This window comes from Balaenoptera musculus, chromosome 12 (assembly GCF_009873245.2).
Source record: "Balaenoptera musculus isolate JJ_BM4_2016_0621 chromosome 12, mBalMus1.pri.v3, whole genome shotgun sequence".
Taxonomy (NCBI): domain Eukaryota; kingdom Metazoa; phylum Chordata; class Mammalia; order Artiodactyla; family Balaenopteridae; genus Balaenoptera; species Balaenoptera musculus.
Genome location: NC_045796.1, coordinates 8,225,448 through 8,249,513, shown reverse-complemented (window position 1 = coordinate 8,249,513; position 24,066 = coordinate 8,225,448). Strand labels below are relative to the sequence as shown.

General features: G+C 45.1%; 2 protein-coding genes and 2 non-coding genes across 5 annotated transcripts; 1 reads left to right on the top strand and 3 right to left on the bottom strand.

Moving 5' to 3' along the window:
• Positions 1 to 460: 460 nt before the first annotated feature.
• On the top strand, positions 461 to 12,581 carry ACAT2 (acetyl-CoA acetyltransferase 2). Its single transcript, XM_036871244.1, has 9 exons — positions 461 to 613; positions 1,313 to 1,447; positions 4,517 to 4,698; positions 6,696 to 6,813; positions 8,917 to 9,060; positions 10,250 to 10,372; positions 10,910 to 11,064; positions 11,652 to 11,762; positions 12,180 to 12,581. Exons 1-9 carry the CDS (start codon positions 559 to 561, stop codon positions 12,348 to 12,350), a joined length of 1,194 nt encoding a protein of 397 aa, XP_036727139.1. The 5' UTR covers positions 461 to 558; the 3' UTR covers positions 12,351 to 12,581.
• TCP1 (t-complex 1) lies at positions 12,488 to 24,030 on the bottom strand. 2 transcript variants are annotated; one of them, XM_036871243.1, is made up of 13 exons: positions 23,971 to 24,030; positions 23,139 to 23,351; positions 21,930 to 22,015; positions 21,592 to 21,720; positions 20,238 to 20,335; positions 19,737 to 19,847; positions 19,248 to 19,429; positions 18,725 to 18,851; positions 14,799 to 14,974; positions 14,296 to 14,419; positions 13,792 to 13,984; positions 13,483 to 13,646; positions 12,488 to 12,786 (listed from the first exon to the last, which is right to left on the bottom strand). In XM_036871243.1, exons 2-13 carry the CDS (start codon positions 23,200 to 23,202, stop codon positions 12,570 to 12,572), a joined length of 1,671 nt encoding a protein of 556 aa, XP_036727138.1. In that variant the 5' UTR covers positions 23,203 to 23,351; positions 23,971 to 24,030; the 3' UTR covers positions 12,488 to 12,569. The 2 variants fall into 2 exon arrangements, with proteins under 2 accessions (XP_036727138.1, XP_036727137.1); XM_036871242.1 differs by lacking the exon at positions 23,971 to 24,030 and having other exon boundaries at positions 23,139 to 23,364.
• On the bottom strand, positions 14,097 to 14,228 carry LOC118905580. Its single transcript, XR_005022284.1, has one exon. It is a non-coding gene; the product is annotated as a small nucleolar RNA SNORA20 (small nucleolar RNA).
• LOC118905582 lies at positions 19,930 to 20,067 on the bottom strand. The gene has a single exon (XR_005022287.1). It is a non-coding gene; the product is annotated as a small nucleolar RNA SNORA29 (small nucleolar RNA).
• Positions 24,031 to 24,066: the final 36 nt, after the last annotated feature.

The following is a 24,066-nucleotide window of genomic DNA, read 5'->3' as shown; positions in this document are numbered from 1 at the left end:
CGGACTCCTCCCACTGTTTGCACAGAGAACCAAGTTAACCCCCAAGTAAACGAATGATTGATTATTGGCGCCCAGGCAAAACAAAGGGGAACTTTAGAAGCCACGAGAGCAAAAGCTCACAAACAGAATGGCCCGCGGGCCTGCAGTTGGGAGGATTCGCACCAAATTCTCGCTGCCGAGATCGAGAGCCCGGGCTGAACGCGGGATACTCTGGTCACCCCACTTTTCACTGACTCCAAAAACATTAAATTCAAAAAAGACAACCTTATCCCCCCAAAACAAAAACGTCAAGACAGAAACTACAACACCGGGGTGTTCAGATAAACGTCTGAACTGCTGGCGGGATGCGTGCCTGTGAGTTCAGACTCCACAGTCCCGCCCCCTGCCCGGCCCAGCTCCGCCCCGCCCTCGCGCCTGCGCACCGGTGCCCGCGGAAGCGGTGGGCGGGGCGTGCTGAGGCTCCGCCCCCAGCACGGCATGTCAGAGGCGGGGCTGGATCTTGCTCACTAGCCGGCTGCACTGGGCCAACCGTAGCTCGAGAGGCAGTAGTGCGGCAGGATGAGTGCAGACTCAGACCCCGTGGTTATCGTCTCGGCGGCGCGGACCATCATAGGTGAGTGGTCGGCGGACCCGGCGTGGGGTTTGAGCCGCGAGCTCGGCCCGGCCCGGCCCGGTCGCGGGGACCCCCGGGACCTCCGGGACCCTCGGCACCCGGCGCCTCCCGCCTTCCTTGGCCCGCCTGCCTGCCTTCCCCGCCCGCCTTCCCCGCCCACTCCTCGCGCGGTGAGGTCCACTCCACTCCGAGTGTTCTGATTGGATTCTTGGGTAGGGCCACTGCGCCTCCCGGCTCTCCCATTGGCTGGGGAGGCCCCTGATTGGCCAGCCTCTGGAGACGCCACCTCAGCCCTGTGGCCTCAGGGGCGGGGCCGCTGGGTGGTGGGTGCCGGGGCGCTGGGTAGAGGTCGCGTTAGTCAAAGGAGGATTACAGAGAATTGCCCAAATGTCCTTAGTGCTGTATAGATTTCAAAGGCCCTGGACTCGGGGGAGTGTGGACCCCTCTTGTTAGGAAAGCGTGGGCCGTGCCCATCCGCTCGGATTTGGGGAGTGGATGTGTAGGTTTCTCGCGGGTCCGCGGCTTCCCCGCACGCCCTGGGCGCCGCCTCCCCGGGGTTCGGCTGCTGCGAGGCACCCACGCTCCTCTCTGTGCCCAGACGAGATGCGGTGGGCGCCTGCGCAGGGGGAAAGCACCGGGCCGCCGGTCCCCCGCCGCCCTGGGCGCTCTCCACCGCCCTCGCGTTCCCTTCTGTTCTAGGCTCCTTCAATGGTGCCTTATCCACCGTTCCTGTCTATGACCTGGGCTCAGCTGTCATCAGAGAGGTCCTGAAAAGGGCCGCTGTGGCTCCCGAAGAGGTATCAGAGGTCATATTTGGACACGTTTTGGCAGCAGGTAACTCCACAGTGACCCCAGCAGAGAGGTCAGGTTGTTGGAAGCAGCCCATTAACCCTCCCCTCCCACGGCCCCCCACCAACTCAGAAGCTTGTGTTCTTGCCTCCGTACATTTGCTTACGGAGTTCCCTCTGTTAGAATACCTCCTGTCGCCCCTCTGTCAAGCCCCATCAGTAGCTTCTCTCCAGCTTAACACTAAGCGTCTTTAATATACTTTTCCTACATGATCCTAGATCACCGTCCTCCACTGCCTTTTCTTTCTTTAGAAGCAGGGTCAGCCTGACACGTGGGAGAGTATGCAGGGCCTTCCGTATTTCCCTAAAGTGTCACACATTCAATAAAAATGTATTGAGTTCCTCTGTGCCCTGCACTGTGCTAGGTGCTGGGGATAGAGCTCCACCAACACAGGTCAGTCCTTGCCCGCATAGGGCTCACTTCTGAGCCGGCAAGGTGGGTTGCTCCCAGACGGGGGCACATCACCCCTTGGAGGGCTGGCGTAGGTGAATCACCAGTGTTCCAGCTCACTTCTGATTCCCACTAGGTTCACAGACCCACGACCACTGAGAGTGCCTAATTAGTTATTCTTAACTAGTATCACGCTCATTCAGTAGCATAAATTCTAATTACTCCTAGTGATAATTGGTCACACTTACTTACGGCCAACTTTTGTCCTTACCTTATCTGAGACCCGGCCCATTTTTCTGTGCATTTACTTTGTAGTTTTGTAGTTCTTCCTAATTCTCCTTTCTCGCCTTGTCCTTTTGGGCGGGCTTAAAAGTCGAAGCGCACGCCACTTTCTCCTGACTCTCCAGGACTTTAAAGCATATGAGTAACTTTACTGGTGGCCCAAAGGTGGCTGCCTTTGGGCCACTCCCTCCTTTCTTCTTCCCAGACCCACGACTTAGACGTACTCTGTTGCCATAGGGTCCTTCACTCCTGGTTTCTGTTTTCTCTTCCATATCTCACCTCTGTGGTATCTCCACACAATTATAATAAAAATAATAGCTATGTTTATTGAGGGCCTGCTAAGTGCTGGGCCTTTAAAAGCCCTGTGTTTAGTGCTTTCATTAATCCTCTCAGGAAGTCTATTGGATCATATTCTCTCCATTTTACAAAGGAGTAAATGAAAGTTTGAGAGATTGAGTAACTTATCCAGGATCACAGCCTTCAACCCACATCTGTCCTACTCCTTAACCCATATCTGTCCTACCTCCTACGCAGGTACCCTCCAGGATCATGTAACTAGTGTTTACTGAGCACCTGCTGTGCTCCAGGCACTGTTCTATCAGCTGGGGATAAACAGTGTTCATATCAGATAGGAATCCGCAGTCTCATGGACCTCACTTTCTGCTAAATGCTAGACCATTAGTTAATTATGTTCAGCACTACTCTAAGTACCTGAAGATGGGGATTATGAATAAATACATAAAATTTTTATGAAGGAGTTATTTACTTAAATACAGATGTAATTCATTGTAGCTTAAAAAGCAGGAACCTTAAATAATATTAATGTCTTCTTTATTAATTAGTATCCTATGAATTTAATTCAGAGAACATTTATTTATTTATTTATTTATTTTTGTCTGTGTTGGGTCTTCGTTGCTACGCACAGGCTTTCTCTAGTTGCGGCACGCGGGCTTCTCATTGCGGTGGTTTCTCTTGTTGCGGAGCACGGGCCTAGTTGCTCCGTGGCATGTGGGATCTTCCCGGACCAGGGCTCAAACCTGTGTCCCCTGCATTGTCAGGCGGATTCTTAACCACTGCGCCACCAGGGAAGTCCCAGAGAACATTTTGATACTGTTTTTTAAATAATTTTTCCTGGGACTTCCCTGGTGGTCCAGTGGCTGAGACTCCGCGCTCCCAGTGCAGGGGGCCTGGGTTCGATCCCTGGTCAGGGAACTAGATCCCACACGCTGCAACTAAGAGTTCCCATGCCGCAACTAAAGATCCCGCATACCATAACGAAGATCCTGCATGCTGCAACTAAGACCCGACACAGCCAAATAAATAAATAAATATTTTAAAATAATAATAATTTTTCCTGTGTCTATTTTCAATCTCAAATTTTAGGCTTCCAGCCTAATCCCATATTAATAACACCGTGATGAATATAATCTCTAAAGTTTTCTCAGTGACCCATTTGCTAGTTCTTTTCCAACAAACTCACCGAGGAGAGGTGTTCAGTACGGTATACCTGAAATTTGCAATAGAGCGGCCACTGTATAAACACTGACCTGTTGATAACAGATAATGGCGACTGAAGATATTTGAAACTTTCTACTCCATCCCCTTCTCTGCCACTTTGATTAACTTAAGTATGTGATGTATTTCTTCCCATTCCCTGAAGGAAGTGCCCACAGCTGAATTATAGAAAGGTATTGTCAGTTCTGATTTTGTACATATCTCGTTATGTAACCAGTTAATCATGGTGTGATGAATATTAAGCAAGGAAAGAAGTGCTTCTTAGCAGAGGTTTCCTCTTTTAAGTAACCCTCTTATCCTCCCAGGTGTCTTAAGCCATGATCAAGGAAGCAAACAGCCGTCCGTAGTTAGAAACAGGAATAATGCCCAGGTTCTGCCTTCTGTTTATAAGGGAGTGTGTGCTTATTCAAGCCCTAGAGAAAGATCAGGAAGACAGTTCCTTCTTACAGTATTAATAACTTCTTTGTGGAGAAGAAGGCTTATGTTCATACATTTTTTAATTTTTTGTTTCACTTTATTTTTTGGCACACGGCATGTGGGATCTTAGTTCCCCAACCAGGGATCGAACCTGCGCCCCCTGCATTGGAAGCGTGGAGTCTTAACCACTGGACCTCTAGGGAAGCCCTGAATGAAAGCTTATATTAATAAAATATCTGCAGAACAGCACAAGATAATGTGTATTCAAGGGTCAGACTGGGACGGGCGTGAGGTCCACACAGGTCTTTGCCTCTGCCGGGAACTTGGCTTGGCTTGGCTGGGACGCGGCAGGAGGCCCGGTTGGCAATCTCCTGATGTGGCGTTCACTTCCATCCCCGCGTTTTATCTTTCCCTTCGATTGCTGAGAGGCCTCCGTGTTCCTTCCTCCAGGCTGTGGGCAGAATCCTGCTCGACAAGCCAGTGTGGGCGCCGGAATCCCCTACTGCGTTCCGGCGTGGAGCTGCCAGATGGTCTGTGGGTCGGGCCTGAAAGCCGTGTGCCTTGCCGCCCAGGCCATCGCGGCAGGAGACGCCAGCGTTGTGGTCGCGGGAGGCATGGAGAACATGAGCAAGGTAAGGCCTCTGAAGGGATGGCTCTCGCTGACCTCTCACTGACCAACTCTCGTCCACGGCCGTAGCAGGGTAGACCGATGGTATCAGAGCTGGAACCAAACAGGGAACAAGTAAAAAACGCATTGAACCTTGATCCCTGCCTGATTATTAATTATTCTTCAAATCGGATGGGAAATCCAGGTTGAAGAAAAAGCCTATCAACCAGCGTGACTGGAACAATATATTTTTTTCTAAAATGTTACTGGAGCTTCCCTGCTGGTGCAGTGGTTGAGAATCCGCCTGCCAATGCAGGGGACATGGGTTCGAGCCCTGGTCCGGGAAGATCCCACGTGCCACGGAGCAACTAAGCCCGTGCGCCACAACTACTGAGCCTGCGCCCTAGAGCCCGCGAGCCACAACTACAGAGCCCACGAGCCACAACTGCAGAGCCCGTGCACCACAACTACTGAAGCCCACGCACTGCAACGAAGAGTAGCCCCCGCTCACCGCAACTAGAGAAAGCCCGCACCCAGCAATGAAGACCCAATGCAGCCAAAAATAAATAAATAAAATAAATAAATAAAATTAAATGTTACTGAAGCGTAAAATATTTTCTGAATTAAACCTATAACATTAGTCAGTTGATATCCTTCGCTTTAAATTTCTTTCTCATGGTGAGGAAAAGTTGAAAACAGATGATGCCACTTACCTTCCTGCACAGGACAAGGAGTATTCCAGGGACCACATTTTGTTGACCTTTGGTAAGCACAGAACATGGAAAAGAGGACCACTGAGTAGTGCCTTTCTCCAGTAGGCTTGCCACGTGGGATTGGTTTCACCAAGTTCCATCCCTCAAATCGGCACAGTGGTGAAAAGGAAAAAATACATCCCCTGCTTCCTGCAGGAGTTCAGGGTCTCACCTGGGGATCCCGCAGGCAGAGGGCGACTCAGCCCCACGTTTGCTGAGGCTCAGGAGGAGGCAGGGTGGAAGTAGCAAACATAATCTGAGTGATTCTGATGGGACCGTGCTAACAGCTGTGCTTTTAAACATGCAGACATAACAGCCCTTAGTCCTGGTATTATTCCCAATTTACAGGTAAGGAAACTGAGGCCCAGAGCCTGGACTCCAATAGAGATCTTCTGACCCTTAAGTCTTTCCATTCTGTGATAGCTGCTATTGAGTTGGTAGGAGTTAGGAGGATCCCCTACTGAGAAATCTCCCCCTATCAGTTAATTAAGCAACCTGATTTTTCTCACTGTAGGCATTATGTGTCCCATCAAAATAAGTAACACATTGTTACCATCACTTAAGCCCTTTGATGAGCTCTTCATTTAATAGATAACTAGTTGCTTCTTTGGAAAGAATAAGTGAGCTTTTTAAGGAAATAGGACACAGAATGCATAGGTTTGTTTGATGGAAGACTGGAAATGGGTAGGGAGGAGAGTAATGGGTTTCCAGGAGTAGGAAGGGTGGAGTAGCCTGTTGATTCCAGGGGTCTTCAGGCCCTGGGCCCTGGGTGAGGAGGAACAGGGACTGGAACGGGGGAGACAGGTCACAAGGGGGACTAGGTGAATCCAGACTGAGGAATCACTGGAGAGTTTTTTTGTTTTTTTAAAATAAATTTATTTATTTATTTTTGGCTGTGTCAGGTCTTCGCTGCGGCTCACAGGCTTTCTCTAGTTGTGGCGAGCGGGGGCCACTCTTCGTTGCAGTGCGTGGGCTTCTCATTGCGGTGGCTTCTCTTGTTGCAGAGCACAGGCTCTAGGCGTGCAGGCTGCAGTAGTTGTGGCTCGCGGGCTCTAGAGCGCAGGCTCAGTAGTTGTGGCGCATGGACTTAGTTGCTCCACGGCATGTAGGATCTTCCCGGACCAGAGCTCGAACCCGTGTCCCCTCCATTGGCAGGCAGATTCTTAACCACTGCACCACCAGGGAAGTCCCACTGGATAGTTTTGAGTGGGATCCTAAGGAGAGGACTAGTTACAACCAAGCCTAATCCGTTTGTATTTATTGTTTCCAGGCTCCTCACTTGGTTCACTTGAGGACGGGAGTCCGGATGGGGGATACACCACTAACTGACAGTATGCTCTGTGATGGGCTTACAGATGCATTTCACAACTATCATATGGGCATTACAGGTAAGGCAAACATGGCTGAAAACATACTAACTGTAAAAAGTTTAAAAAAGATCCTATAATAATCGGCTTTGCAGGTGCTTTCCTCTTTCAGGGCGGGGACCGTGTCCTAATCATTTTGTATCCCTGATGACAGGGATAGTTCCCATTTGATGAACCGAAGTGGGGACGTATTCCCTCTGTCCTTTGTGACTCCTTGATTGTCAGGGAATGTTAGTAGTGGGAGGTTCCTCAGAGTTCTTCTGGATCAAACTCTCACTTTACCATATGACAGAACAGAGCTCACAAATAGTGGCTTTGTGGCAAAGGCAATATCAGAGATAAACTAGTACTTCTGGTACCTAACTCTGTCTTTGTTGCACTACGCAGTCAGGTCTTCATCCATCTAGAAGGCTCCTGTGGTCTAGGTGTACTGGCAAAGCAACTGGAAGATCAAAAGAAGTCCTGTCTTTAACTGCATATAAATGTAAAACTTAAGAACATTTTAAGTTTTGAGTTAAAGAAACCAACCCTGACAGGTTAAGCATCTTGCTCAAATGTATGGCAGTGGCTCTGGTTCTGTGGGAAGAATTCTTGTGAAAAAGATAAGGAGGGAAAGGGCGAGGTTCCAAGCAGAGGGAACAGTGTGTGCGAGTGCCTGGAAGGGAGGGAGGGCTTGGACGTGTGGGGACAGTGAGAAGTTCAGGGCATCTCTGTCGCTGTGGGACTGAGAGCCGCAGCAGAGACGGGTGGGCATCGCGGGCGATGTGTGCTGTGCTAGGGCCTAACGTGTCAGAGTTGCTCAAAGTGCCATAGTCCAGCTGACTGCCTCAACCTCACCGGAGATGGTCATTAAAAATTCAGCTCCCAAGCCCTTTCCGAGGTGTCATGGACTGAATTGTGTTCTTCCAAAATTCCTATGTTGAAACCCTAACCCCTAGGACCTCAGAATGTGACCTGTACTTGGAGGTGGGGCCTTTTCCGGGGTAATTAAGTTGAAATGAGGCTTTTAGCATGGGCCCTAATTCAATCTGACTTGTATCCTTATCAAAAGAGGAAGAAATACCAGAGATGTGGGCGCAGAAGAAAGACCATGTGAGGATATAGTGAGAAGGTTTCCAAGGAGAGAGCCCTCAGGAGAAAACAAGGCTGCTGGTGCCTTGATCTTGGACGCCTATCCTCCTGAATTGTGGGAAAATAAATTTCTGTTGCTTAAAAAAAAAAGATAATGGCTCAGGCCATGATGTAGTAATTAGTAAAGACTAGACCTCCTACTATAAACAAGTATAAGACTGGTCAGAATATATCAACCAACTGTTTTCAAATGTTGGCCAACAATCATGCAAAACTGAGCTTCTTGAAAGAAGGGAAAGACCCACTATAACTAGATTTCTACCTGGGGGTGCTTTCCAAACTTTTTATCTGGGGAAAAGTGGCTTCAAAGAACTGGAGAAGTAGCAATCAGAGTTTGGGGCTGCTCAGATAGCTAAGTCTGTGGGGCAGAGCACTGGAGAGAAGGGAGCCATAAAGAAAAGGAGCTCCAGAAATCTGCCTAAGGGTCCCCTTAAGGCTTTGGCCAAATGTTTAGCTATGTATGTTCAGGGCAACACTCTACAAGGCCTAGTAGAAACAGCTTCTAGGAAATTGAATGGAGATTTTTTTTTTTTTGGCTGCTCCATGTGGCATGCAGGATCTTAGTTTCCCGACCGGGGATTGAACCCATGCCCCCTGCAGTGGAAGCCTGGAGTCTTAACCACTGGACCACCAGGGAAGTCCCTGAATGGAGATTTTAGATGGCTGGGGGACATAGAAGTTTTGACCAACAAGAGTAGAGACTTTACTGAACGCACTGGACACTCCATTGACATCTAAGAAAGGCCACAGTTTAGGGTAAGGCCCAGGGTAAGGGCTACTCTAGACCCAAACTAATTATCTTAGAAACAAATTTCAAACAAGCTTCTGTTGCACTTCACAGACACTGTGAAGGATTGCCGCAGAGCACTCTCAGGCCACCAGCGAGCCTGCCATTGTTGGGCCTCAGTGCTTGTTTAAAGGTGAAAAACTTGAGCTACCGAAAGCCAGTTCCTGAAAAGGTTTGGTTTTTGCTTTCTTTTTTTTCTTTCACAGCTGAAAATGTAGCCAACAAATGGCAAGTGAGTAGAGAAGATCAGGACAAGGTTGCAGTTCTGTCCCAGAACAGGACAGAGAGTGCACAGAAAGCTGGCCATTTTGACAAAGAGATTGTACCAGTTTTTGTATCTTCTAAAAAAGGTGGGTATATAAGTCATAAAGGTTTTTTTATATATATAAATTTATTTATATTTTTGGCTACGTTGGGTCTTCGTTGCTGCGCACGGGCTTTCTCTAGTTGCGGCGATCGGGGGCTACTCTTCGTTGCGGTGCGCGGGCTTGTCATTGTAGTGGCTTCTCTTGTTGCGGAGCACGGGCTGTAGGCAGGCGGGCTTCAGTAGTTGTGGCTCGCAGGCTCTAGACCGCAGGCTCAGTAGTTGCGGCAGGCAGGCTTCAGTAGTTGTGGCACGTGGGCTCAGTAGTCGTCGCTCACGGGCTCTAGAACACAGGCTCAGTAGTTGTGGCGCACGGGCTTAGTTGCTCCGTGGCATGTGGGATCTTCCCGGACCAGGGCTCGAACCCGTGTCCCCTGCATTGGCAGGCGGATTCTTAACCACTGCGCCACCAGGGAAGCCCAGTCATAATGGTTTAAACATCAACGGGGCTATTTATATGTAAATTATTAATATTCAAAAGAATAACATATAGGAACGTTTACACATCGTGTCTGTTATGTCTTTCAGGTTGCAAAGAAAAGATATATTCAGGATAGATCTGAATGTGAGGTGGGGGAGGAGACATGGGAGGCTGTGTCAGCATCCAGACACTTTTCGCCCAGGGTCTCCACATGGCTGTGTAGATGGAGCGTTTTAGGAGAAACTGGAGAAAGCAGCCGACCTTTCTACGCCTACAGGCTCAATCTCCTCTGAAGCAAATGTCCATTACTTCTTGTTGCTTCTGTGTGCGTTTCATACTTGAGGGTGGATCTTTTGGGGTCACTTAGCTATTCTCTAATATGCAACGCTCTAGTCAAGTTCTGTTACTGGTAACTGACATCGATTATGCCCAGCCTTTATGAGATTGGCTTTGACACCCTAGATCCAGTCAGTCGTAACCAGCAAAGACCTATATACCCCAAATCTTAGCAACCTTTTATACAAAAAAGTCCCTGTAACTGCCTTCCTCAGAAAGGGCTGTCTGGATATGGAAAACACTCATGAAGACAGTGCTAATAAAATGTCTTAACATACAGTAATTTGTACTAGTAGTGTGTACTTTCCTATTGGAATGAAAGTATTTTATAATAAACCTTTTCTTCCAAATGTGAATCCTTCTATATCATGTCTGAGGAACTGTACTAATCTTGGGTAATGATTTTCCCTTTTCTCAGGTCTCACTGAAGTTAAAACAGATGAGTTTCCTCGCCACGGGAGCAACATGGAAGCCATGTCTAAGCTAAAGCCTTGCTTCCTTACAGATGGAACAGGAACTGTCACCCCAGCTAATGCTTCAGGTTAGATTTTCTGAAGGGCAGTTGTGGGAGTATTATCTTCTGCTAGGTCTACTAAGTTAATACCTTTTTAATTTCATCAATTATTTATATACAAATTATTCTAAAACCTTGTTTCAGTTGCTTTAGGAAAAAAATGTAGTTTTGATCATTTGTTTCTTCATATTTAGATTTATGACTTAACCTGTACAATATACTGAAAAATGGATTTGGTTTCCTTGCAGTATCCTAACGAGACACACAAGTGAAAAAGCAAATTAGGGAACTCCAGATTTTATCTACCACCTCTGTCCTTTTCCAAAACCAGGAACTCCCATTACCTCCTGTGAGGTCTGGGCTATTTCTTCCATTTCTTTTCATTAATCTCCCCCCGCCCCACTACTTTAATCTTTCCACTCTTTATCCCATTGGAATGTTCTGTGGTGTTATATCATCTTGTCAAGAGGTATTAACCCATGTCTTCAGGTGTTGGAGAAAGTAGACACAGGTATGTAACTTAGTGAGCACCGTTTTGGAAATTAAGACATTCATATTTTACAGGAATAAATGATGGTGCTGCAGCTGTGGTTCTTATGAAGAAGTCAGAAGCTGATAACCGTGGGCTTACACCCCTGGCACAGATAGTTTCCTGGTCACAAGCAGGTGTGGAGCCTTCCATTATGGGAATAGGACCAATTCCAGCAATAAAGCAAGCTGTGAGTTTAATTTCCAATGTTAGCACCTGTCCTTTGTTTTGTTGCTAAAGCCTCTTTGCGACCAGACCAGTAACTTGTAAATGCTTATTAACTTTTACCTCCTTCAAACCTTCGCTCAGATCCTTCCCACTCCAAAATGCCAAGACTGAGCTTGATTTTATTTTCATATTTATTCCTATCAATCAGGCTTCATTTGCATTGTCTCAAAAGGAGACATCCTCCCATTGGCCTTAAATGAGCTTATTCATTTAATTGTATCTATAGCGTTCTTCCCTTGCCACAAACAGCAGCCAGCATTTGGATCATGTGCTTTATAGGGCAACTAGTTCTGCTCTATAACCTCACGTACACGTAACAGGTGTTAAGTGGTTCAAATGTGAAGACAGTATAGAATTTCCAAGGGGTGTTTTATCCTTAAACCTTTTAGAATTGGTGTCACCAAGGCAAAATGTGTTACCACTTGGAACTCAAAGTGGCATTTTCAAGAGATCCTTCAATATCATACAGTATATTCTGCTTCTACATCTACAATGAAGAATGGTTCCACTTGAGTTTTTAGACCTCTCTTCCATTAACCTTTCCTTTAGGTTGCAAAAGCAGGTTGGTCGCTGGAGGATGTTGACGTATTTGAAATCAATGAAGCCTTTGCAGCCGTCTCTGTTGCAATAGCTAAAGAACTTGGATTAAACCCAGAGAAGGTAAACATGAGCAAGTAGTCCTGAAGAGAGCTTGCAAATGACCATTCACAATGCAATCTTAATATTGTAAAGAGCAAAACACAGGATGTGTCCCAGGTATTGGCCATACAGTAGTGGGTGGATACTAGGTAAGTTCCTGTTGGGACTCGGGAGTTCACTTATATTATTGCTTCCTAAGGCAAAAAAACTTGTGTGCATTAGTTCACTTCCCACAGGAAGAGGGTATTTTAAGTCTTAAACTAAGGTAGTTAGAATGGATGTCACAAGGGTACAAATCACTTCCTAAGCAACTTGAACTAAAATTTGAATTTGAAAGGGTAGTTTACCGGTATGACATTAAGAGGAAAAAGACAAGTTTGGGATTCTAACTTTATGTCCAGAGAAAACTAAATGACACAAATCTAACTTACCTCTTAGGTCAACACTGAAGGAGGAGCTATAGCCCTGGGCCATCCTCTTGGAGCATCTGGCTGCCGGATTCTTGTCACCCTGTTACACACAATGGAGCGCAAGGGTGGACATCGTGGTGTTGCTGCCCTATGCATTGGGGGTGGGATGGGAATAGCAATGTGTGTTCTGAGAGGATGAAACTGCTTAACGATTAATTATGCTTAAACTAAACTTGAACCTCGTTTCTTTTTAAACTAATAAAATACTAAGTTAGTGAAATCAGAGGACCAAAGTGAGGATGGAAACTATCTCCCACTTCACAAGAATTCCAAGACTTGACAGCTTTTTGCACTTTAATGTGTAATACTCGAGGTACAACAAGATAACTGCATTTAACATTGTCATAAATAAAAGAGGTCAGTCATCAAGGGCTCCAGAGTGAACAGCATCTTCGTAACCTCCATGCTTATCATCTTTGCTTTCTGGGTGTAATTTAATAAGATCATCAATTCGAAGAATGGTAATTGCAGCTTCAGTTGCAAATTTCAAACTTTTAACTTTAACTATGGTTGGTTCAAACACCCCTGCTTGTTTGTTGTCTCGGGGTTTACCATTGACCAAGTCAAGACCAATCCTGCAATTTAGAAAAAAAACCTATTAAATGGCCTCTTTCATAATTCACACCCATCCTATTCCACCCCTTTAAAAGTTGACTAGGGGGACTTCCCTGGTGGTCCAGTGGTTAAGACTCCACATTCCCAATGCAGGGGGCCTGGGTTCAATCCCTGGCCAGGGAACTAGATCCCACACGCCACAACTAAGAGCCCGCACACGCTGCAACTGAAAATCCCACACGTCGCAACTAAGGCCCGGCGCAGCCAAATAAATATTTAAAAAGTTGACTAGGTGGTAATCTCATTAGTGCCAGCTATTCCATTCAAATGTTAACCTTGGGAAACGTTGGGACCTTACAGTAGATCCCTTTAAGTCTAAAGTAATTGATTATGGATAAACAAATTCAGCACTGAAAGAGGTGTAGAAAGTCTAGATGATAGTAAAGAAATTGTTTCTAAACATCATTTAATATCTTAAAAGGAGGTTGCTTAAAAACAGGTGTGGACCACCCAAAAATAATTTTCTCTCTGGAACCTTCCTACTGTAGGTAAATGACTCTACCCAGAGCAGCAGGGAGAGGTGAAGAATCCGATTTGATAACTAAGGCACACCATTGCTAATAATCACTAGTCATCACCCTTCATGAGTTTAAAACAAAAACCAAACGACCATATCTGATATACAGATGACAATGAAAAATGTTAAGTATGCTTACCATTTTAGATTTTTGCGTTCGGGGTTAACTTGAGCCTCATTATGAAAAGCTCTTAATTTTGCAACCAGATCTATGGAGTCTTGGGCAGCATTAACTGCCAGAGTATTGGGAATAACAAGAAGAGATCTTGCAAACTCGGCAATAGCAAGCTGTTCCCGGGAGCCCTAAGAAGAAAGACAATGAGGTGTCTTCACAAAAGGAAGAAAATTAAAACCCACAGCAGCAGCTAAAGTCTCAGAAGAGACGTATTCACATGAACGAAGTGCCGTGCCCTTCTAGAAACGAAAACGGGCTTCCAGACGTTCTTACCATGCTGGTTGCGTAGTTTTCGAGGTATATGGACAGGGCCGCTTCTACGGCGCCGCCACCAGGAACCACAGATTTCGATTCCAGAACTCTCTTCACCACACAAAGCGCATCATGTAAAGAGCGCTCCATCTCGTCACACATGAAATCATTTGCTCCGCGTAAGATGACCGACGCAGAGGTACGAGCCTTAGTGCTATTTAAAAAACAGTGAAATTCTCAAATCAATGCTTTAATAAATCTGTGCATAAATGCAATCTAAGTGCCTTGATTAAATCCTGCTTACACAGGACATTTAGACATGGAAGCAATGTCTAGACCATGGAGAAGAGATGAAATGGTTACTTCACCTCAATTTACAATGGCCCAACATTATTTTATCCCATGCGTATAACTGCTTATATCACTGAAAGACTATATAGCAGCAAATAAATGGGAAGGTGACCTATTTGCACTCATTAATAAATAAAATCTGTAGAGCTTTATAATTTAGAAAGTAGCTCTTACTTTTTAATCAAGATCAGTTCATCATCGCAAATTCTCTCCTGTACCACCTCTTCTGCTTGTCCCAACATTGAAGCTTCAAAAGTTTCTTCACCTTCCAAATTGGCCAGGGTCGACAGAATAGTTGCTATTAAAGTAATTACAAAGATCTGTAAACACTGTTCTTTCATGAATATTTTCAAATCCTGCCTTAGATTCAGACACGTGTATTTACGATAGAGATGACATATAAAGGTAAGTTTAAGGTTAAGGTTTACAGTTAAGCATCAGGCAAGCAACTGTCCTTTTATCCTAAGATGGAACCATGTCACTTTGAGGTGGAGCAAGTAAAAGAACTTGCCCAGTTACATAAAAACACGCCTCTATACATATATTTGTAGCACAAAGCATTAAGGGAGTAAAAAGTAAAAACTGTTATGTTTCTGGAACTGCTTATTGTTAACATCCAATGTAAAGGGACATGCTCCCGTGTAGTAACAGTATCCGAGAGCCGGCAGGAGACTCACCTCCGGAAGCTTTAGCAACGCGTTTAAGGTCCCTTTTTAAAACTCTTCGAACTGCCATAGCACCAGCCTCCACAAAATACTTCAGACACATGTCGTCAATCCCGCCAGTGGTTAGAATAACGTTGGCGCCAGCGGCCAGGATCTTCTGGATTCGCTCCTTGGCGATGTCTGATTCTCTACAAAGATGAAGTATTTGAGTAGGAACCCAAAGTTATCTGCTGTGTTTTTTTATGTTAAATATAGCTCGAACTTCCATTAAGTATTTTTCACAAAATAATTGCAGATTAAATTATATTAACTAGGGACGTTCCTGGTGGCGCAGTGGTTGAGAATCCGCCTGCCAATGCAGAGGACACAGGTTCGAGCCCTGGTCTGGGAAGATCCCACATGCCGCGGAGCAACTAAGCCCGTGCGCCACAACTACTAAAGCCCGCGTGCCACAACTACTGTAGCCCGCGTGCCTAGAGCCCGTGCTCCTCAACAAGAGAAGCCACCACAATGAGAAGTCTGAGCACTGCAACGAAGAGTAGCCCGCGCTCGCCACAACTAGAGAAAAGCCTGCGCGCAGCAACGAAGACCCAACACAGCCAAAAATAAATTAATTAAAAAAAAAAAAAGAAAAAGAATCCACCTGCCAGTGCACACGGGTTCAACCCCTGGTCTGGGAAGATCCCATATGCCGCAGAGCAACTAAGCCTGTGCGCCACAACTACTGAGCCTGCGCTCTAGAGCTCGAGAGCCACAACTACTGAAGCCCGCGCACCTAGAGCCCGCGTTCTGCAACAAGAGAAGCCACCGCAATAAGAAGCCCGTGCAATGCAACGAAGAGTAGCCCCTGCTCACCGCAACTAGAGAAAGCCCGTGCACAGCAACAAAGACCCAATGCAGCCCCAAAAAAAAAAAAAAAAAAAAAATTAACTATTCTCTCCCTTCTATGACCAGAATTTAAATCAGTCCGATTTACAGAAAAGGGATTAAAAACTACCAGTTAGCTCTCCCCCACCCCAATCTGAGTTCTTAACCAAGAACTGTGGTTAGAAAGGAAGCAGTGTCCCTGCCTTCAAGGATCTGGGACAACCAAACTCCAGGGCTAATGTTAGTCAGTGCAGTACAGAGATTACAAGTGCATGAGAGCCATGTATCCAGCCTGGCAGGTGGGACAAGGAAAGTTGAAGGTCTGGATTAATAGAGGGGTCCAGAGTTGAAACTGCAGGTGGGATCAAAAAATGAAGAACCTTGTAGGGATGTTAGAGTCTGAACTGAGAAGTTGTTTAATATTTTTAAGTGAAAGTAACGTTATCAATCGGTGTGTTCAAAGGATGAAGGAATGAAGACAACAAGGCGATAATTGGAGGTGAGTCTATCTGAGAATTGATGGCTTGAGCAGAGAAGTCAAAGTTTATGGCTTGGGTAACTGGGAGGTTCAGCCACTGACTCCTGGAGTGAAATAAATACTAAAAGGTTGGGGTGCAAGATGACAAAAGAGTTCCTGTTTCAACAAGATGAGTGTGAAGCCCCTGGGATACTCAGGTGAAACTGCCAGAAGGAAATGGAAATCACAAACTATGAGAAACATAAACAGATTTGAAAAATAGTCAATATATAGACAGTTGAAACCATTTTACTTATTCAAAGAATAGATGAGCTCAAAGGATCTTTAAAGTGAAATGAGTTAAAGGTGAACCTCAAAATAAAACTCTCTGTATATACACTAAACAAATACTGTATGTCAAACATGATACTAAGGATGGGGGCTATAAAGCAAAGGAAATCATTCAACCTCTACCTTCATAGAGCTTACAATTTAAGACAAATACATAGTTAGAAACTGTGGTTAAGCCCCAGGAAGACAAAGTACAGGAGCTCATAGCAGAGAATAATTCAGATTGAGAGAGAAAGAAAAGCTTCTTTGAGAGATTTATCAACTAAAAAATAAACAAAAATTAACCAGCCAGGGCTTCCCTGGTGGCGCAGTGGTTGAGAGTCTGCCTGCCGATGCAGGGGACACGGGTTCGAGCCCTGGTCTGGGAAGATCCCACATGCCGCGGAGCAACTAGGCCCGTGAGCCACAACTACTGAGCCTGCGCGTCTGGAGCTTGTGCTCCGCAACAAGAGAGGCCGCGACAGTGAGAGGCCCGTGCACCGCGATGAAGAGTGGCCCCCGCTCGCCACAACTGGAGAAAGCCCTCGCACAGAAACGAAGACCCAACACAGCCAAAAATAAATAAATTTATTAAAAAATTAAAAAAAAAAAATTAACCAGCCAAAACAAGTAGGCACAGAATATATTTTGGGCAGACGAAGGAACACTCTTAGGGGCCTGTGGAAGTAGAGCTTTGGTGGATTCTAGTTTCAGCCGTGCTAGAGCACAGTAAAAAGAGTTACATAAGGAGTTTAAAAACCTATCCTAGAGTGATGGGAAGCCTCCAAAAGGTTCTAATGAGATCCACTTGGCTGCTATGAGGAGAATCGCCTGGGCGGGAACAAGACTGAAACCAAGACGACCAGCCTGGGTGCCTCTGCAATAGTCTGAGCAAGAAAATGGAAATGGAAAGCAGGTGAATTTGAGATTTACTTTATAGATAGAAATCAAGCGGTCTTGATGACAGATTAGAAAGGGAAAGAGTATTAAGTAAAAAGGAGTTACAGACACTTCCCAGTCTTCTGCCTGAATAGAGGGGTCCCTAACTAAAATGACAAAGAGCAGATTTGGGGGTATCATCCCAAGTTCAATTTTAGACATAATGACTTTGAGATGCTTAAGAAGCATTCAATTAAAGCTCAGAGAAATAGATTTGGGAGTCTCCAGCATAGAGACGTTGGCCACCCAGGCACAGGAATACAGATGAGGTAGTATCACAAAGCTGCTCTATCCTCCGAAAGTCTTTCAAGCAAAGACTTGATAAAGGTCAAGTGGAAACTGAACATGCCTAATGAATTTCACAGCAGTGATCACTAGTGACCCGAGCAAGCGGTCCTCCAGTGGAGAACACAGTTGAAAAGGGTATGAGAAATAGAACACCAGGAAGGTTTTTGTGTGAATCACTCTTGTGACATCTGGCTATAAAGAACTGAGGAAGGATAGAGAGTAACTGGAACAGGTGGGGGCACAAGAAGCTTTTATTTAGGGATGAGAGGTACAAGTGGAATCCAGAACGGAACGAAGAGTAGAATTAGCAGTTGAAGATGCAGTTGAGAAAGAATAGAGGAAGCAAGACTCTAAAAGCAGAAGGGAACAGGATCTGGAACACTTATTCTAGAGGGGCTGACCTTTGATGGAAAGAGTACACATGCAGATAAATTTAAGACTACATCTTGGGACTTCCCTGGTGGTCCAGCAGTTAAGACTTCGTGCTTCCACAGCAGGGGATGCGATCCCTGGTTGGGGAACTAAGATCCCGTGTGCCACATGGTGCGACCAAAAATCGAAGAAGGAAAAAAAAAGGGAGTACATCTTCCCAACTAGCTCTCTAGCATGCCAGTCGATAGATACGGCCGTATGAACTACCTGGTAACTGGCAGAGTCAACACTATACTGTTTGGTTCTTGTACCACTTGAGGAAATACATTCCTGGATGTATCTTCAAAGCCTTAATATCAATATACTCATAAAACCAAAATTCCATAGAATGTTGATTTTCATGTATCACCCAAATCTCTCTTAAATCATCACCATGTTTTCTAATTTTCTGGGCAGTTTAGGTAAAATATAGTTTGACTTCGGTTAAAACTTTGGTTAAAAATGTTAATTTTTAAAGTCCTCCAAGACACTCACACTTGAAAAAAAAAACTACTTGCCTAATCATCATACCCTGCTACCTATTAGACCTACCACTCATTCTTTTTAGTTTACTGTCACCTGCTCTAGAAAAGGGTACTTTACAAACAACCCCTGTCCAAGGTCAAAAATGAATCTCTCAACATACCTCTGTCTAATCTGGTCCAGTTTTTCAGGGTCTGTAATAACCACTTGTACACCAAGCTTCATTTTTGTTTTCTGCAGGCTGAAGTCAAGGCAAGCAATTTTTGCATTAACTATTCTCTTGGGCATGCCTAAAATTGAACATAACATTAAATACCTTTATAGTAACTATAATATTGTTATCTTTTATAAAACACACCTATCCTTAGAGATCTGAAGATATTTTAAATTGTTATATGTAAACACACGAATTTAGATTACTTTTAACCTTAGAAACAAACACTTAAGTGGCATTAAACACACGTGCTTTCTTTTAATTTGCGTTTTTCTTAAGTTATATGTAATTAAACTACAAAAGAGGAAATGGCAACATTATGTACCATTTCCTTTTTCTCTGGGCTTCACTAAAGAACAGTAAATGCACATCCTGGATAGTTCACCTGAAAATGTAGTCATACAGTCCACAAACAGCTAACTTTATCCTTCAGTATTCTTGTTACATGACCAAATCAAACCATAAGCCTTACCCTGGGATCCCACCACACAGTTGAGTGCATAGCCATTGATGAGCATACTTTCCATCTGACTTCTCCCATGGGCTTTCAGAATATTAATGGAATTGACTGGATAGCGAGGCTGGCCTCTGACATCCGTGTATTTAACAGCAAGTACAGCATCTACCACCATATTAGCAAAGAAATCACCACTTCTAAGCCAACAGTTAAGGAGAACAAGAGACTCGGGATGGACAGTGGGTGCACATGAAAATCAAGGGTGATGCAAAGGCACTTCCTTTTAGCAATCTCATCAAAGAAACAGCCATTATATATGCCACCAAAATGTTAGAGTACTATTTATCACTATCTGCATACTACTTTTACACATACTTTGTATTACCTTTCCCCCTAGGAAAGAAGGGAACAGGCAATTTCAATACAGCATCATCTGGCACAAAAACTAACACAGCATCTTACTTTTTAAAAAGCCTAAACTTTACTGGACCATCACAAGGATACATTCCAATGATTTTGGAAGACATCGATGTCTTAGCAGCATTGATCAGGCAATCCTTTCCAAGTTCATCAGTGTTAATAATTAGATTCTCATTGATATAACGCACTGCTTCCCTGTTTGAAGTGTTGGGAAGAAAACATAAATTCACTACTCAAAATTTTTGCTTTATCATTGTGTCAGGATGTCAGAGGCATCAATTTTCTGTTCAGCCATTTCATATAGGAGGAGGACACAAATAATCCTCCCTCTTCAGATCACGGCAATTTTAATCTATCCCATAAGCATAGCCACTAAATCTATTATTAGGAGATAATGTGGTAGTCAAATGGGAAGAAAAGGATACTGGCCCAACTTCTTACTTCAAATGTTAACTACTTAAATCCTAAAATACAACTTTTTCAAAGTAAAATTTAGCCATTAATTGAAACATTTAAAGACCAGACTGTTGGCAACTATTACATCAAATAATATATAAAATTTTCTCTGAATGTAAACAATCTTACTTGCAAGCAAGTCGATAGCCACTAATAACTGATGTGGGATGAATTTTCTGTTTGACTAGTTCATCTGCATTTTTTAGAAGTTCTGCTGCAATAATAACCTGCAGAGAAAACATCCATTACTCTCATAATAGCCTGACATTATGTGCAACACATATGTAAAAACAACACTAACACGCATCAGATATTAAGAACCAGAATGGTAACGGTGGTGAAATGCATAACTGCTTATTAGAAACCAGAAAAAAAGACACCCCTACACGGTATTTTATACGCAAATGGCTAAAGCCAGATAAGAGTCAGAAAAGTGTTCTGGCCAATAAATTACTTCTATAGTACAACAGCAGAAGACACATCTGTTACTCTTCAAGATGAAGTGCTCAACATAAGCTAAATGAAGAGCCTGACCACTCAGATTATCTGTACTATTTATTTATTTATTTGGCTGTGCACGGCTTGCAGGATACTAGTTCCCCAACCAGGGATTGAACCCAGGCCCTCGGCAGTGAAAGTGCGGAGTCCTAACCACTGAACCGCCAGGGAATTCTTGATCTGTACTATTTTACGTTATTATTTAAAAAATCATCCTTCTAAGGACACCAAAAATTATTTTTTAACCAAAAAAAACTTTGAAAAAATTTTGTCTGCATCTTTTGGGGGAAATTATAGTTGTATTTAAAAAACTATGTTATCATAAACAAGTTACTTAACAAAGACCATTATCGTTATTTTAGAAGAGGTAGATTCCATTCTTCCATGGCTTAAAGTTTAATCTAGAAACAACCATTTTCTACCACAAACCACTGCTTGTTTCTTTACAGCAAATTATTATTTGCTCCTCACCAAATAATAGTGTTTCTACTACATCAGGGTGCTGGGTGATCTTCGAGGAGTTTAAATCACGTTACTGATCGCGTTTACAAACTTTCTCAAACTCCCATTTGAACTCATGAGATCACTTGTCAGCCTTTAAAATATAAAAACACGTTGTTTTTAAAAAACTGGTAATGTTTTAGGAATTCCTGGGCCTCAGGCTGTGAGGGGAGGAGGAAAAAAACGACACTTTTTTTTCTTTTAAAAAAACACCATTAAAAAAAATTCTGCGTGATGCATGAATAGCAGCTGAGAAAAAATTCGTAAAACTCGCGAAAACATTTAAAGTGAGGATTACATTAAATTATCTCTTAAGTTTCTTTTCTACTTGAATTGTACAAACTAGCTATAACCACAAGTCTCAAATTTTGTTTCTGAACCACTACCCTCAAAACAAATGACTTACCTCTGGCTTCACTTTCTGAAAATTTGATTTTAAGAGGAATACTAGTATTTAGCCATTAGTCCATTAGTCTTTACCTACCACGGAGGTAGTTCCGTCTCCCACTTCTTTGTCCTGCAGGTCAGCAAGCTCGCAAAGAACTCTGGCTGCAGGGTGTTCCACCTCCAGCAACTTCAGGATGGTCGCACCATCATTAGTAATGGTTACATCCTAAGAAATTTCCCGGGGAAGAAAAAATGACATATTCACCCACAGAAACAGAATATCCCCTAAGTTAGAACACCCCATTATGATACATTCACCTTCGGTATACCTTTCACCACTAGCATCCTGATAAAAACAAAGAATTTACAAAGCGAGGTGTTTATGAACCTTTTTTTTTCCTTAAAGTGACTAACACGATATTTAGATATACTTACACCAATATCATCCACTAACATTTTATCCAAGCCAACTGGACCAAGAGAACTTTTCACAATATTGGCAATCGAAGCTGCAGCCATGACTGTAGAAATGAAAGAAAGAAATGAAATTAGAAAAATCCTTGATTCCAAGAAACAATCATTTCACCCTAAAAAAAATAAGTGACACGCAACAGCCTCTGAATTTTTCAAAACTACAAATCCGTCCCAATTTGAAAATCAGCTATTAAAAGTCTAATATGGGGAGGGGAGTGGCTAGTAACATACAGTCTGAATTCAACCGCCAAGGGGACGCCAAGTGTTGTAGAGAGTACCCACTCCATTGTCTCACAGAATTAAAACATAATCTACCCGTCGTCATTTCAGATTCTGCCACTCCACACAGAACAGGAAAAGACACGTATCAGCCTTTTCCTTCAGACTCTGGCAGGTTTAAGAAAAAAAAAGTTTTATTAAAATTAACAAGTCTTTGTGAATCAAAAAAGCGGTAATCCAAAGGTTCTGACTATACTTCAAATTTGTTCATGACAAAAAATAGGAATCTATCAAATGACGATACGATGGACTGGCATTCGTGACTTCTGAAGTGTAAACAATCTCAACAATGCTTTAAGCGGTTAAAGCTTACTAGATAAAATGAGTTTATCATTTAACATTCAACAAAAACTTCGTCAGCTAGCTCTGTTACAAGAAGTGGTCAGCGACAGGTCGGGTACGGACTGAATCTGCGGGGGGACAACGGGCAAGTCATCTCAAGAGTGGCCGATGGCCATTCGCCCCTCAGTAAAACGAGCCACTAAAGCCAGTTTTTCCTGGTGAATGGCCCTAAAAGAAGACCCAGAGGTTGCAGTGGACGCCCTTCCTGATTAACATCACGACAGAAGGCGCAGGGCACCCGGCTCCCTGGGACTCGAGGCGCGGCGGCACGTGTCCGTGCGCGGAGCCCGCCCTCCAGGCCGGGGCGCGCCTCGCCAGCCTCACGACCGCAGCATCCGGTCAGTTCTCGTTAAAACCGCGCTGCGGGGAGAGGGCGCTGCCGCCCCGAAGTGCCGAGACCCGCCGCGGGTCGGAGACGCCGCCCGTGCCTCCCGGGGGGCCCTTTGTGGGGAGAGAAAGAAAGACGTGACCACGGCAGCCACGGCCCCAGCGAGGCAGGGGAGGGTGGCGCACTGCCGCGGGCCCGCCGCAGGCCTCGCCCGCCCTTACCGTTCTGGGAGCGGATCGCCTCCCCAGTGCTGCGGTCCCCGAACACGGACAAGGGCCCCTCCATCTTCGCGGCAGGGCACACGTCGAGTTTCACTCACACGGCGGGCAACAAGCGTCTTGTTCCTGGGCCGGGCGGCGACCGCAGCAGCGGCGACGGCGTGGAACAGGCCCGAGCGACGCCGCAGGGGCTGCTGGGAACCACACTCCTCCCCGCTTCCGGGCCGGGCGGGAAAGAAAAATGGGGAGGAGGGTGGAGAATCGTGAACGCGCAGGAAGTGAAGAGCCTGAAGGGGGCGGATCCAGCACTTCCGCTCAATTAGAGAGCGAATGAGAAGGGCGCGAAGGTAGGAGGGCGGAAGTCGGTATCTCCGACCGCTGGAGGAAGGGGGTGCTGGGCCGAAGTTTTCCCTACTAGGCACAGGTTGCGCGTGCGCGTTTGCACATTCTCGTGCCTTCTAGAAAAGGTGGTCAGTAGGCCGGAGCTCTGTGACGGAACGGGGTTGTGGGGCCTTGTATGGGAGAGCCGGGGTTCTGAGCGAGTCTTAATTGGTGGTGTATAAACCGGCGCTCTTGTTTTCCTTAAATGTATGAGCTAGCTAGGAGAGCACGCGACAAGTAGCAGGCTTTGTTCCCGGCTCACGGGTATAAGCTCCATGGATCATGTGGGAGAACGACAACCACCCTTTCTGAAAACTGCATCTCGCGCTGCCCCGTCCTCCCAGAGCCCAAATGGCGTGTGCGTGTGTGTCTGTGTGCATGTGTGTCCGACAACGATCGGTCTATGCTTTGCGACCCGAGGGCCCAAACGAGGTAACAATAATGCCATCCATACCTTGGACCCGGGACGCCCCCGATGAGCTCGGCCCGACTTGACGGACCGTGAGCCAACCACCAAGCGCGTTGCTGCGAGGTGGTTGGTTGAATCCGG

What these genes read in the sequence shown, in the direction of transcription:
- ACAT2 (XM_036871244.1), top strand. Translation starts at nt 559, where the DNA reads ATGAGTGCAGACTCAGACCCCGTGGTTATCGTCTCGGCGGCGCGGACC. An exon ending in TGGACACGTTTTGGCAGCAG is followed by an intron (nt 1,448 to 4,516) that starts GTAACTCCACAG and finishes TCCTTCCTCCAG; the next exon opens with GCTGTGGGCAGAATCCTGCT. An exon ending in TTTTGTATCTTCTAAAAAAG is followed by an intron (nt 9,061 to 10,249) that starts GTGGGTATATAA and finishes CCCTTTTCTCAG; the next exon opens with GTCTCACTGAAGTTAAAACA.
- TCP1 (XM_036871243.1), bottom strand. Translation starts at nt 23,202, where the DNA reads ATGGAGGGGCCCTTGTCCGTGTTCGGGGACCGCAGCACTGGGGAGGCG. An exon ending in GAGACGGAACTACCTCCGTG is followed by an intron (nt 20,336 to 21,591) that starts GTAGGTAAAGAC and finishes TTTTCTCTGCAG; the next exon opens with GTTATTATTGCAGCAGAACT. An exon ending in CGTTGCTAAAGCTTCCGGAG is followed by an intron (nt 14,420 to 14,798) that starts GTGAGTCTCCTG and finishes TTACTTTAATAG; the next exon opens with CAACTATTCTGTCGACCCTG.